The sequence below is a fragment of the Lithobates pipiens genome, unplaced genomic scaffold (assembly GCF_037356315.1).
Source record: "Lithobates pipiens isolate NorthernLeopardFrog02 unplaced genomic scaffold, aLitPip1_a1.2 Scaffold_25, whole genome shotgun sequence".
NCBI classification, from domain to species: Eukaryota; Metazoa; Chordata; class Amphibia; order Anura; family Ranidae; genus Lithobates; species Lithobates pipiens.
In genome coordinates this window covers 148946054-148960585 of record NW_027507787.1, presented here as the reverse complement: position 1 = coordinate 148960585, position 14532 = coordinate 148946054, and the positions used below count along the sequence as shown (strand labels likewise).

The following is a 14532-nucleotide window of genomic DNA, read 5'->3' as shown; positions in this document are numbered from 1 at the left end:
TTCGGTGGGCAGAGCGGCATATTCCGACTCTGTCGGCCATTTACATCCTGGGGGTGGAAAATTGGCAAGCCAACTATCTGAGTCAGCAGATGCTGGACCCAGGAGAGTGGGCATTGCATCCGGAGATATTCAGTCTGCTGTGCCTGAAGTGGGGCACACCAGATGTGGATCTATTGCCCTCTAGTCTCAATCGGAAGGGACCAAGATTCGTGCCCAGGACCAGGGATCCATGGGCGGACACGTCAGACGCGATGGTGGCTCCGTGGGATCAGTTGCAGCTGTACTACGCCTTTCCTCCGCTAAAACTGTTTCCACGCCTGCTCTGCACAGAGTGAAAGCCGAGGGGGTCCCAGTAATCCTGGTGGCCCTGGTACATAGACCTAGTGCGTCTGGTAGCAGACGTTCCCTGGCGGCTTCCACTGCGGGAGGACCTCTAAAAAGGTCCAATCTTTCACCCTGCTTTACTATTGCTGGCTTTAACAGCATGGCTGTTGAAAGCCAGGTGTTGAGGAACCAGGGTCTGTCGGTCTCGGTGATTCCAACTATGTTGAGGGCGCAGAAATCTTCTTCAAGGAAGATATACCATCGTACTTGGAAGGCCTATATCTCCATGTGTGAGGAGAAAGGGTGGCATCCGCACTCCTTTCCTATATCCAGGATCCTGCTGTTTCTTCAGTAATAGTGTAGACCAGAAGTTGGCGTTGAGTACCATTAAGGGGCAAATTTCAGCTCTGGCTGTCTTTTTCCAGCGACCCCTGGCGTCTCACTCATTAGCGAGTACCTTTTGTTCAGGGGCTGCGACATGTAGACCCTCCGGTGTGTCCTCCGTTACCCCCATGGGATTTGAACCTGGTGTTGGTGCTTCAGTGGCCGCTGTTTCAGAATATCAGGGAGATTCCCCTATTAACCCTTTAATAGAAAGTGGTTTTCCTAGTGGCCATCACATTGGCCAGGAGGGTTTCGGAATTGGCGGCCTTGTCATGCAAGTCGCCTTATCTGGTCTTCCAAAGGGATAAGGTGGTGTTGCGTCCGCAACCGTCCTTTCTACTAAAGGTGGTTTCGGCTTTTCATATAAATGAGGACATTGTATTACCAGCGTTGTGTCCTAAGCCGAAGCACCCCAAGGAGGTGGCCCTTCATGCTCTCAATGTGGTTAGGGCTCTGAAGGTGTACTTGTCTTCCACGACTCCCTTTCGGAAGTCAGACTCACTGTTTGTTTCGGTGGCTGGTCCAAAGAAGGGTATGGCGGTCTCGTCTGCCACCATTTCCAGGTGGATCAGACAGATTGTAGTCCAAGCCTATATCTTGAAGGGGCAGGTGCCCCCCTTTACAGTCACGACCCACTCTACAAGAGCAATTGCAACGTCTTTGGCCTTCCAACACCAAGCGTTTGTCGCTCAGGTGTGCAAGGCGGCAACCTGGTTGTCTGTCCATACGATTACCAAGTTCTACAAGGTAGACGTCAGTGCGTCGGCTGATGCCTGTTTTGGCCACAAAGTTTTACAGGGGGCCGTGTAGTTGCAGTTTTTTTTCCTGGTTTTTCGATAAAAACTCAGTACTGTTTGTTAATGCACTGTTGCATTACTTCCACAAAAAGGTTGCGGTGTCGGATCTCTCCTGTTGAAAATGCCCGGTTATATGGTGAAGTTTTTCCACACACTGCTCTTTTTTTGTGGGTTTCGTTTCACTAGTTCCCACTTGCCATGGTGGATGAAGTTTTTATGCTGTTTTTTTCCCACCCCTCGTTTGGCACTGCTTGGGGACGTCCCATTTCGTAAGAGAGGAGCTGTCGGTCTGTGAATATAAGAGAAAATAGGATTTTTGTACTCGCCACAAAATCCTTTTCTCTGTAATTCACCGACCGACACAGCACCCACCCCTCCTTTTCTCTACGTTATACTGCTTGTTGACTTACTGAGTCTGCTGGGAGCAGCAGGGAGGGTTGTTAGCACAGGGTCGGGCGGGACTGAAAGTTCCGTGTATTGTGTAACTAGTTTGCCTAGTTCTCCTAATGGCAGGCTAAACAACCCATTTAGTTAGAGAGGAGCTGTGTTGGTCGGTGAATTACAGAGAAAAGTATTTTACGGTGAGTACAAAAATCCTATTTTTTTTATTGGTGCATTATAATAAAACAAAAATCACAAGAAATGGCAAATTATATGCGGAGACGCTTAGAGAATCTTTGGCTTCTTTCATGTACACCTTTATATCAAAGCATTATCCAATATACTCCTGATATCCAACATGTTTTGGATTAATATTTATTTCAGGGATCACAAAGAGAAACTGCAATATCTAACAAACATGCAAAAATAGTATTAATATAAAATATGGCATGTAACGTAAAGCATGTATAGATGGCTCAAACAGAGGATGTAGAAAACGTTTAGAATACACTTACTAGGCAAATCAGAGGACACAATGTTTAAAACCAAGCGAGACTCCAGGGTTTCCGCATCCCAGATAATGCAAAAACATTCCAAAAACTCCAGAGTGGTTTGATTGCAAGCTTCACATTATAATAGGATCTGGTGGATGAAAGATTAGTGGGTAGCCTTGTTGGATGGAAAATCGCAGCCCAAACTATGGACTGCCTAATGGACAGATGCCCACATTAATATAATATGACTAGGGGTGCAACGGATAGTCACCGATCCGTGATCAGAATGGGTTACCCCGCTCGGATCACCCAACGCTGCGATCTACGGTCACAGCCTTAGGAAAGCTCCGAAGCGGCGGCCATCTTTCTACACCCTGGCCGTTTACAATGTGATCGCTCCGTCAAATGACGGAGCGATCACTTGTAAACCAGCATCATGTCATGACGCCGGTTCCTCTTCCCCTCTCTGTACTGATCTGTGGAGACAATGGGGGCGCCGTGTCCGCAAGGAGCAGGTCATACAAAGGCGTGGAACCCCCAGATAAATGATAAAAAATAAAGTATACTGAGTGACGTTTCTCTATCAGACTGACAAAAGTTAAAAAGTTAAGTACGATAGCAGGAAAGGCTATCTCTGAAGCTCACATGAGTGTTCAAAGTATCAATATAGCTTAAAAGAAAAAAACTAATATATATGATATCAAGACCTTAATTTAGGATCTAAAACAGAGCCAATGAAGAAAGGCCAGATATAATGAAACTGGTCTGACTGCAGATGATTAGGCTCAAGCAGATCTACTCAAAAATAAAAGGAAATTCCTTATTAAAAATAGAATTGTCCATTATAGGTATATATGTATAACTTTCAATGGTGTATAGCCAATTCAACCTAAACAGCAGCTTAATGTGAGCGCAAAAGCAAAGCGAGAAAGCGTACCAGTGGTCTGATACAAAGTAGCAATGGAATCAATTACACATGCCTTCATCTCGCACATGGCGTCCCAGACAGAGCCAGTAGACACTCCTCCAGCCACGGCCGCAGACCTTGCAACGGTCATGCAAACGATCGCCATGGGTCAGGCCACGCTGATGGATAAAATCGATCATATCCAGACAAATGTGGGCTTTATCCGCAGAGACCTTGACTCCTTCCGTGGCCGTTTGGCGGAGGTGGAGCAGCGGGTCTCGGTGACAGAGGACACAGTGAGGGAACACTCCGGAGACTTACACACGCTAAAGGCTAGAGTGAAATCCCTGGGATGCCATGCAGATGATGCAGAGAACCGCAACAGGCATAACAACCTGCAAATCGTCGGCCTCCCCGAGGGAGCTGAAGGTACAGATCCCACTGCTTTCACTGAGCGCCTCCTCAAGGAGCTGCTTCCCACGGCGCGCTTTTCCCCCTTCTTTACTATTGAGAGAGCTCACCGCATGCTGGCTATGCAGGAACCACAGGGTACAAACCCCCCTTCCCCCCCCCACCCGTACATTTATTTTCAAATTGCTGCATTTTAAAGACGGGGACATGGTTTTGAGGGAAGCCGAAGCACTGCAAGAACTGAAATTTGAGAACACGCGGCTAATGATATTGCCTGACCATTCCATGGAAACCCAGCATCAGTGCAAGTCGTTTAATACCATTTGCGCCAAGCTGCCGGCCAAAGGTCTTAAATACACCAGGGTGCTCCCCTGGTAATGATTTGCTAAATGTAATCACAGATTGTTGAAAGTTTGGTAGTTACTGACAATGCAGTTACCTGTTAATAACATCTGTAATAGTGCTAATTTCATGCTTTATGTACAATATACTGTAAACTGACGTGAATATTTTGGTTGCAATAAATGGACCTTTGAGAATCTTTGGAAAGACTTGGAAATTGCTGTTCGGATGCTCTCCATCCAATCTGACAGAGCTTGAGCTATTTTGCAAAGAAGAATGGGTGAAAATGTCACTCTATAGATGTGCAAAGCTGGTAGAGACAGCCCCAAAAATACCTTTCTTACATGAGGACAAAGTATCCTGTTAGCCAGTTCTTCTTGCTTCACCTATATTCTTCTAAAACCACCTGTGGGATGTCTTTCTCCCTCTGCATGTCCTACCTTGAATGCATTTCGAACAATTTACACTTCACCTTCATGGGTGGTGGGGTTATCGATGACTACCTGCAACATCTTCCCTGTGGAACTGCCAACTTGTGTTTCCTCTCACGACATTTTGTTTACAGGATTCCTTCTTCCTCTTCCAATTAACTGGGTGGTTATTTAAAAAAAATTTCTAGGGTTTGTGCCTCGGGGAATACATTTCTTCATTATTTATGCACATTTTTCCAGAGATGTTGGGGTTCATGGACTTTTATACAGCATCTAGGATCTTTTTTTTCTCTCGCAGGTTTCAGGGCCACCTCCTTTGTTCACATTTTTCTAACTGTTTTTTCTCCTTTCACAGTTTGAGTTTGGTTGTTTGCCTCCACTAGAAACTGGGTCCATTGACATTTTCCTATGGATCTGTTGCTGCTGTTTTTGTCTATTTTTATTCCCACCCTTTGTTTTATTGCTTGAGGACACCCCATGGTATAAGGACCAATTTCTTTGATCCTGTACCATACGATTGAGATGATATAAGTTTTGCTGTACCTGTGGATGCCATATCTTAGAGTATAGGAAAGGACACACTTATTTTCCCCCCCTCTCCTTTGCTCTGTGATCATCTTATTTTGCAAGCTAAGTGGTGAGGGGCGGTTCAATTACGCTTTTGCCAGTGTCCATTCTCCTGAAGAGAGTGGCATGTAACCCATGGTCTAACTAGAAACCTCTGTGTCCTATACTATACTCCAAGAGATAGAATTTACAGGTATGTCAATATTCCTATTTTTGTAATTTCCAGAGTTGAGCTTTAAAGTGATTAAGTCTTGTTTTTTTTTCCCCGCATCAAAAATAACAAACAAGTTATATTTATTTGCTTTGTGCAGTGGATTTGCACAGATTAGCCCAGATCCTCGAATCCCTCTTTGGCTCTCTTGTTGAGTGCCCCCACAGCAAACAGCTTACTATGGGGGCACCATACCTAAGTCACTGCTCCCTGCGTCCGTTCAGACTTGGAGCCCTGGTTCAAACCCCCCCCCCCCCGATTGAGCCAGTGGCACCGCTGCTGTCTAGGCCAATCGGGAGGTGAGTCCCAGACAGCTGAGTCACTTGTGAACCGAGATGGGGCCTCAGGTAAGTATTAGGGGATGCTGGGGTGGCTGATGCACACAGAAGGATTTTTATCCTAATGCGTAGAATGTATTAAGATAAAAGAACCTTCTGACTTTACAAGCCCTATAATAGAAAAATGTTTGGAGTTGAGCCTTAAAGCCATATGATAGCCAACAGGAGACTTGAAAGTCGTGCGACTTTGCAAGGCGACTTCCTGGCGATTTGCTGATGACTTGAGTACTTTGATGCAACATTAGAAGCCCCTTTCAGAAATGCCTGGTTAATCTTCCTGTAATATTGAATCCAAATCACATCAATGTACATGAGGATCTGACTTGGAGGTGACTTCCATTAAAGTCTATGGGCACACATCGGATAGAAGTCGCCTTAAAGTAGTACAAGAACCTTATCCAAAGGGAGTGACTTCAGTAGTGCTAATTACGACTGCTCTCATTGACTAACATGGTATTTCACATGTCGTGCAATTTGGGGTCTCAAAAGTCAAATCCCAGGTCACGACAGTGTGAACCAAGCCTTAATGCCAACCTGTCTGGATAGATATATGGGAGGGCTTTCAGCACTTTTTGAATGATAAAAATAGGATTTTTGTACTCACCGTAAAATCCCTTTCTCTGATGTTCATTGACGGACACAGCACTTTAATCTTGACTTTAGGGTTATATCGCCACCTTTAGGAGAGGACTAGGCAGAACACGCATAAAACGAGCACAGTACTGCCCAGGGGGCGGTCCTACTGGCTATAACCCCTCACTCTGCTTCCAGCAGCTCAGTTTGTCAAAAAGCAGTACAAATATAAATAGGAGGGGTGGTTGCTGTGTCCGCCAATGAACATCAGAGAAAAGGATTTTACGGTGAGTACAAAAATCCTATTTTCTCTTCTGTTCATTGGCGGACAGCACTTAAAGCGCTAGAGAACTAACAAACACAGTTCCTCGTGACCACAAGAACATGTCCGCGGCAAACATTACCCCCTGCATGCTGCAAAACAAAGGCAAATGGCTGTGGTTCCCGCTCCGAATGTTCGCCCCGCATGTCGGCAAACGAAGGTGAAAAACGAAGGGATAACCGAGCGGACCAAACAACTTTAAAATGAAAGGATAAACAAGCAGAACAACCTAAGTTAAAACGAAGGGGAAAAACTAGCGGACAACGAACGCACAGCACAACCCCTTGCCAGGACCCAGAGAACCCCTGGGTCAGGTACGTGCACTGCATCCCCTACACCCAGCCACACACAGCACCCCCTTAGCATGGGGAGGAGGGAAGAGGCATGGAGAGAAGAAAGGGAGTGAGACCCCCTTATCGACCTCCCAGGGAGTGCCCAGCTACTCCAACCTGCCTAAACAGGTGGAACCATACTTACCCCTCCTGCAGGGACTACTGGATGCACTCCACAGGCGACCCATCACCCGAGCAGTACAGGGTGGCTGTTGGCCATGGCACACTTTGACACGGACACTAGTAGCCCGGTCATATGTGTGCCCCGGAGCATATAGCTCACCGGCCGCCCCTGGACCAGACTGGGGCCTGTCGCTGCTAACCGATCGCAGAGCTAAGATCTGCACACGCCCGATGGCCAGCCTGTCACCCAGCCTGGCTGTTGATTGTAGATCACAGGAAGCAAAAACAACAAAAAAGAAAAAAATTCAAAGACCACTGGTCCCCACAGGAAGCCAGGTCATTCTAGACTAGGCAGAAAAAAACTGAGCTGCTGGGAGCAGAGTGAGGTGTTATAGCCAGTAGGGCTGCCCCCTGGACGATGCTGTGCTTGTTTTTTGTGTTCTGCCTAGTCCTCTCCTAAAGATGGTGATATAACCCTGAGGTCAAGATTAAAGTGCTGTGTCCGTCAATGAACGAAAGAGAGAGGTTGTGTTTTTCTGAAACATTTATTCATGCAGACTTGTAAAATTAGGGGTCCATTTAAGTAACGTCTTTTAAAATAATGATTATACTAGTACATGAACATTTCAGGTTTTTATTTTGTGTTTTCTCTGAGGAAATTCACAGCTTTTGCTTTTGAAACAGGGAAGCTTTTGCATAAACTAATGGAGGAGAAGGGATATTCATTTCCATCACGCAATTCAGAACTGAACTCTGCAGAAGCAGGTGAGATGATTCTAGGAATACCAGTTATTCCAATAGACAGTGAGTGCCTCTTATATTGCTATTTACACAGCCGTGTTCATACAAACTGTTTCCGGAACGTGGAAAACCGAGCCCTTATTGGCCAGCTTCATCTGCTGCTAGACAGCTCTTATTAACTTTGACATTTATTCATAGATAAAAGTATGATGCACAAATTGGTATGCATGCTTTTTGCATGAAAGGTTTTGTCTTTACATTAATTATACTTCTGCAAATCTATTTGTTCAACACAGTATTACAAAATGTATACTTTCTGTATTTTAAATTTAGACTTTTCCTAAAAGTGTTTCTAAATTATTTTCTATTTCTAAACTGTTTATAAATGTAGACTTCCCCATGACTTCTGATAAACATGCACAGTTGGAGAACAGTATAGATACTGTCATCCAGTAGAGGGAGATCACAGTGCACTACATGCTAAAACACTTTTTTTTTTTTTTTTTGTAATTGAAGTGTTTTGTCTTGGCAAAAAAAAAATCAGTGCATTTCTAACACAATTTCCCATGTTTTATTGCACTGTAAATGCAAAAAACTACTAATGCTTCAGGGATTAAGTGAGCTCCTAACGCTTGAACTGACAACACTAGGGTGTTGATTTACTAAAACTTGAGCGTGCAAAATCTGGTGCAGCTGTGCATGGTAGCCAGTCCGCTTCTAACTAGCTTGTTTAATTAAGCTTTGTCCAAAATCCGAAAACATGTTTCTGTGCAGAGCAGAAGCAGATTTTGCACTTTCCTGTTTAAGTAACTCAACCCCGATGTCTCTGCTGCCTTGAGTAGGATTGTCTACCCTGGCTTCTGCTCTCTCTGCCTCTTTCTAATCCTCTCTGCATGCATATGTTGTCTTCCTTCCCCTTGTTGCCTTGACTCCCAAGAGACTACCTAGCGACAGAAACGACTACACACTGTGGGGTTGATTTACTAAAATTAGAAGCTCTTTCAAAGCTTGTTCAATTAAGCTTTAACAAAAAAAACATGGAAGCTGATTGGTTTCAGATTTTGCACTCTTTAATTTTAGTAGGCCAACTCCTGTGTGTAGAAATAAGGCTCTACGGAAATGTAGCTCTGGGGTCATGCCTATGTCAGGATCTGTCTTCCCTGCAGCTGTCCCGAAATCAATTTGAAGATGTCAGGGGGAGCTGTTTCCTGCTACAGGACAACAAGATAAAAAAAATTATTCTGAGACGTGCTCTAAAGGGAAGAGGAAGGTTTTAGTGTTAAAATTGGACACACACATTAACATACATGCATTACTGTACATAACCCAAAACAGTTGTTTCCCATTAACAGTCCTATCCAAAAGGAGATGAAAGTTCAGATGCCATTTTTGTTTGTAAAACATGTGCCCTTTTTTGTGCTTTAATCCTACTCAGAGTTCTGCATTGCGTTCACCTGAAAAGCAATATAGTTGCAGCTGTCATTGGCGTGGCTTTATTTATAAACAGACTTGCTTCAAATGTCATTGCTGACATTGCAATCTCTTTATTGGAACACTGCTAATTTGTAGAGCCAGAGCCATTGGTGGCAGTTAGATCTTACAGTATGAAGTGTGCACATCTAAAAGTGTAACGGGGATTAAAGGAGAAGTTCAGCCAAAACTTGTTTGGGCTTCAAATGGATTTGGGCTTCAAATGGATCACAGAAGTGCTGTTCCTTTTGCACTCCTGTGACCTGTTTTTAGCAGAGAGCAGGCTGAAGTCCGCCATCGGCGATGTCCGATCACTCGGTTCTCAGTGCAGAGATGGCAGGGGGACAGATGCTGCATCCACCTAGGTAAGTATGAAACTGAAAAAAAATAAATATAAATCCCATACTTTTCTTTTAAAGTTCCCTTTGCATGAGGCATCTTGCAGGAAAACATTAAAAGTACAGTATATGTGAAATTGATAAAGGAAAGTAACGATATACTATTGATACATTTTAAAAGCTTTAGTTTAGTTAATTTAAACACAATGCATACATATTTGTTGCCATCTGCAAGTGGCTTACTTGGGTTATGGCTGAAGATATCGGCCATAACCCCAGTAACATTTTTTTGGTATCATTTCTTTTTCCCAGTAGACAGGCTGCTTTACCATGAAACTGGTCCGAGTGGCTCCATGAGCCACTAGGCTGGTTTCTGAAGTGGAGGGGGAGGGGACATCAATCCCCCCTCCATCTCCAGATCTTCTCGGACATACCGTTACTGTCGGTTCGCCCCATAAAGAGAACCTATTACCCTTATTTCTTTTACAAGGGATGTTTACATTCTTTGTATTGAGAATAAAAGTGATAAAAGGAAATGTAAACGAATGGTGTACAAATAGAAATGAAGTTAAATATTAATAAATTTAAATAGCCCCCATCCTACATGCCCACACACAGAAGTGAACTCATGCAAATCGAGAGCACATATGTAAACTGTATTCGAACCACACTTGAGGCATCTCTGCAAACCTTGGCGCAAGAGCAGTAATTGTAGCACGAAACTTCCTAAACAGGTAGGTTGTAAAGGTGTTTAAAGTGTCACCTATGGAGCTGTTTAAATACGCAGTTTGTCGCCATTCCACGAGCATACACAATTTTAAAGCGCAACGTGTGGCGTATCTATCTACTCAGTGCGGTGTTAATTTTGACTTTCAATTTAGGTTTAGTCTTTTCACTAAAATGCCGTTTTAGTCCTATTTTAGTAGACTAAAATCTCCAGTACATTTTAGTCTACTAAAATCAAATGGATTTAGATAAATTGCAAAAAATTTAAGCATTTTACTAGAATTTTCAAAGTGCTTATATACTCCTGGAGTAAAAAAAATCGAATAATATGCTATTTGATATTAAAGGTTAAAAAAAAAAAAGTTATACTTGCCTCCTCTGTACAGTTGGTTTTGCACAGAGCGGGCCAGATCCACCTCTTCTCGGGTCCCTAGTTTCTACTCCTGGCTGCTCCCTCCTATTGAGTGTCCCCTCAGCCAGCAGCTCTCTTTGGGGCACCCGAGCTGAGTCAGAACTGTGTATCCGTTCAGACATGGAGCCCTGACCCTGCCCTCTCTTGCTCATGATTGACTGACTTTCATAGCTGCGGTTAGTGGTATAGTATCTGAACAGATCAATATCTGATCATATCTATACTAGTGTCCCCAGCAGTTTAGGGTTTCCGAAAAATGAAGCGTTAGCGGGATCAGCCCAGATACCTGCTTGCACCTGCGTTTAGCCCCTCCGCCCAGCCCGGCCCATCCAAGTGCAGTATCGATAGATCACTGTCACGTACTAAACACATAACTGCAGCTTTCGTAGAGTCAGGCCTGATCCCTGCAATCTCTAACAGTTTTTTTTGGTAGCATTTTGATAGTCGCTGACAGCCTAGGAGCTTTTTTTTTTTTTTTTTTTTTTTTTTTTAAACCCGTGAGTCTCACTAGTGTACCATTAAATTTATAGCCCAAAATGGCAAATTGAGGTACACTAGTGAAAAGGCCTACACATTTCTGAGCATGGCAGATGGTGAAGAGGAAGCCAATCATCTGTCAGATTCAGGCTCAGAATATGATCCTGTAGAGGACAGCGGCTCCATGACAGATAGCTCTGACAATGGCGTTATGGTTCCTGCCAAGGTCAGGCGTACCAGACCCCGAACTACTTCTGTTGTTGATGTGCAAGATCCGCAGGTCCCTCGTATGGAGCGGAGCAGTACTAGTGCCGCTCATCCTTCTGGTGAACTGGCAAGCACCAGGGGCCTAGTACACCCTGTTCGTAGTCAAACCAGCACTGCAGTAGCACATGGTAATGTGGTGAGTCCCATAAGTGCAGTTCATGCTGGTCAGGTGACAAGCACAAGTAGTGTCCTGCTGCCACCAAGAAGACTAACACCGGCCCGTCGTGCCCATAGTGACCTTCCTGCTGCTTTCGCCAATCCTGATTGGGAACCCACCACTTGTGCAGCACCTGTACTTCCCCCATTCACTGGCCAACCCGACATTCAGGTGGAAACAGTGGATTTTACTTCACTTGGTTTTTATTCGCTGTTTTTCATCGAAGAGCTCTATAGATCTATTGTGGACCAAAGCAATTTGTATGCTGGTCAACACATCGCCACTATTCCCCAATCCTCCCTTGCCAGAGATTGGAAACAAATTACGCTTTCCGAATTTAAGATCTTTTTGGGCCTTTCCCTCAACATGGGCATAACCATAACCAAAAAGAGTGAGTTGCGGTCATATTGGTCCACTGACCCAGTTCACCATATGCACGTGTTCTCTGCTTCCATAGCCAGGGCACGATACAAGCAGATCTTGCGGTTCATGCATTTCAATGACAATAAACTCTGTCATCATCGTGGGGACCCTGGATACGATCGGCTCTACAAAATTCTGCCCCCCGTAAACCACTTCAACCAACGTTTTGCAGACTTGTTTTTACTCCCCAAGTTGTCTACGTTGATGAGTCCCTGATTGTTTTCTGGCCACTTGTCATTCAAACAGTACCTTCCAAGCGTGCCAGATACTGGGTCAAGATGTATAAGCGCTGTGACAGGGCCACTGGTTATACATGTAGTTTTATGGTTTACGAGGGCAAAGATCGTGACATAGAGCCGACAAACTGCCCTGACTACATAGGAAGCGCTGACAAGATTGTGTTTGACTTGGTGTCACCCTTATTCGGAAAAGGGTACCACTTTTACATGGACAATTATTACACGAGCGTGCCACTGTTTAATCGTTTTATCACCAGATTGTAGCATGTGGCACAGTGTGACCTAATCACAGACGCTTTCCCCAGCAGCTTTTAGACTCCCGTTTTAGGCTGGGGGAGAGAGCCTGTTTGCAGTGTAATAACTTGCTCGCTATGAAATGGAGGGATAAAAAGAATGTTTTCGGTCTTGCCTCCTTTCATGCAGACTTGGCGGTTCAAATTACTACGGCGACTGGTGTTGTTGAGAAACCCCTCTGTGTCCACGAATATAAACAAAATATGGGAGGGGTAGACCTCAACGACCAGTTGTTGCCACCATACCTAGCTGCCTGGTACAAAAATGTGTCTATTTCAATTGGCTTTGAACGCTCATGTGCGATACAGAGCTTCAGGAGGGACTGTATCCTTCCTTAAATTCCAGGAAGAGATCGTTGGAGCCCTTCTGTATCCAGACGGTGCTCCACCTCACCTTCCCTAACCAAATACAGTAATTTGGCTCCATGAGAGGAATTTTCCTTATGTCCTTCCGAGTACCCCTACCCAATGAACCCCCCAAAGAAGATGTCATGTCCGCAGCAAGCGCGGATATAGGCGTGACACCCTTTATTATTGTCCCTGCTGTCCTGACAATCCTGGTCTTTGCATTGGTGAATGTTTTGAATGCTACTATTCACTAGTTGAGTATTAGCATAGGGTACAGCATTGCATAGACTAGGCACACGTTCACAGGGCCTCCCAAGATGCCATCGCTTTTTGAGAGACCCAAACCGCTGGAACTATTAGAACCGTTAGTTACAAAATAAATTGTAAAAAAATATATAAAAACCAAAAATAGTTGTCTCGCTCTCTCTCTCCCCTCTCTCTCTCCCCACTCTCTCTCCCCACTCTCTCTCCCCCTCTCTCTCGCTCTCTCTCGCTCTCTCTCGCTCTCTCTCGCTCTCTCTCGCTCTCTCTCGCTCTCTCTCGCTCTCTCTCGCGCTCTCTCGCGCTCTCTCTCGCTCTCTCTCGCGCTCTCTCTCGCTCTCTCTCTCTCTCCCCCCTCTCGCTCTCTCTCTTCTTGCTCTCTCTCGCGCTCTCTCTCTCTCTCTCTCTCTCGCTCTCGCTGTCCCCTCTCTATTCTGCTCTTTTTTTGCCGTATTCTCTTCTGCAATGTTTTATTGTTATGTTTTATGTTTGCTTTTCAGGTATGCAATTTTTTTATACTGTTTTTTTTGTTTTCAGGTACGCCATTCAGCTGCAGAGCGGATTTATTTATCTTGAAAGCAACAGCGTTTGCTCCCATGATACATAAAGCAGTGACTCCAGCGCTGTCGGAGGTGATTTCACCACCACAGTTCAAAAAAAGAGCATACCGTATATACTCGAGTATAAGCCGAGATTTTCAGCCTCTTTTTTGAGGCTGAAAGTGCCCCCCTCGGCTTATACTCGAGTCATCGCTGTCTGCCCGCTCGATCAGCGTGTCGAGCAGACAGACAGCGGCCATTCTATGATTCAAAAGCCGCGCCTCCGGCTCCGCCTTCGCTTGTGATAGGCGGAACACTGAATTTCCCAGCAGCCTGTGTTCCGCCTATCACGGGCATCCGCTCATCCTCGTACTACGGACGAGGATGATACGACGTCCGTGATAGGCGGAACACAGGCTGCTGGGAAATTCAGTGTTCCGCCTATCACAGGCGAAGGAGGAGGCGCGGCTTTTGAATTTTACAATGGCCGCCGACGAAGAGGGCACGGGACGGAGGCAAGGCAAGGCACGGCACGGGACGGGACGGGACGAAGGCAAGGCACGACACGGGACGGAGGCTCGGGACAAAGGCTCGGGACACAGGTAGGCTGGACACACACACACACACACACACACACACACACACACACACACACACACACACACACACACACACACACACACGGATGGAGACACACACACACGGATGGATGGAGACACACACACACACAGGGATGGATGGATGGATGGAGACACACACACACACAGGGATGGATGGATGGATGGATGGAGACACACACACACAGGGATGGATGGATGGATGGACACACACAGGGATGGATGGACGGACACACAGGGATGGACGGACACACAGGGATGGACGGACACACACACAGGGATGGACA

At 45.3% G+C, this 14532-nt stretch overlaps 1 protein-coding gene across 1 annotated transcript in view; it reads left to right on the top strand.

Annotated features, from left to right (window-relative positions):
- TDRD1 (tudor domain containing 1) overlaps positions 1-14532 on the top strand; it is a 299412-nt gene that overhangs the window by 151989 nt on the left and 132891 nt on the right. The window contains exon 10 of the mRNA XM_077453765.1: positions 7622-7702. Within this exon, the coding sequence (XP_077309891.1) occupies positions 7622-7702 (81 nt within the window). The remainder of the gene's footprint in view (positions 1-7621; positions 7703-14532) is intronic.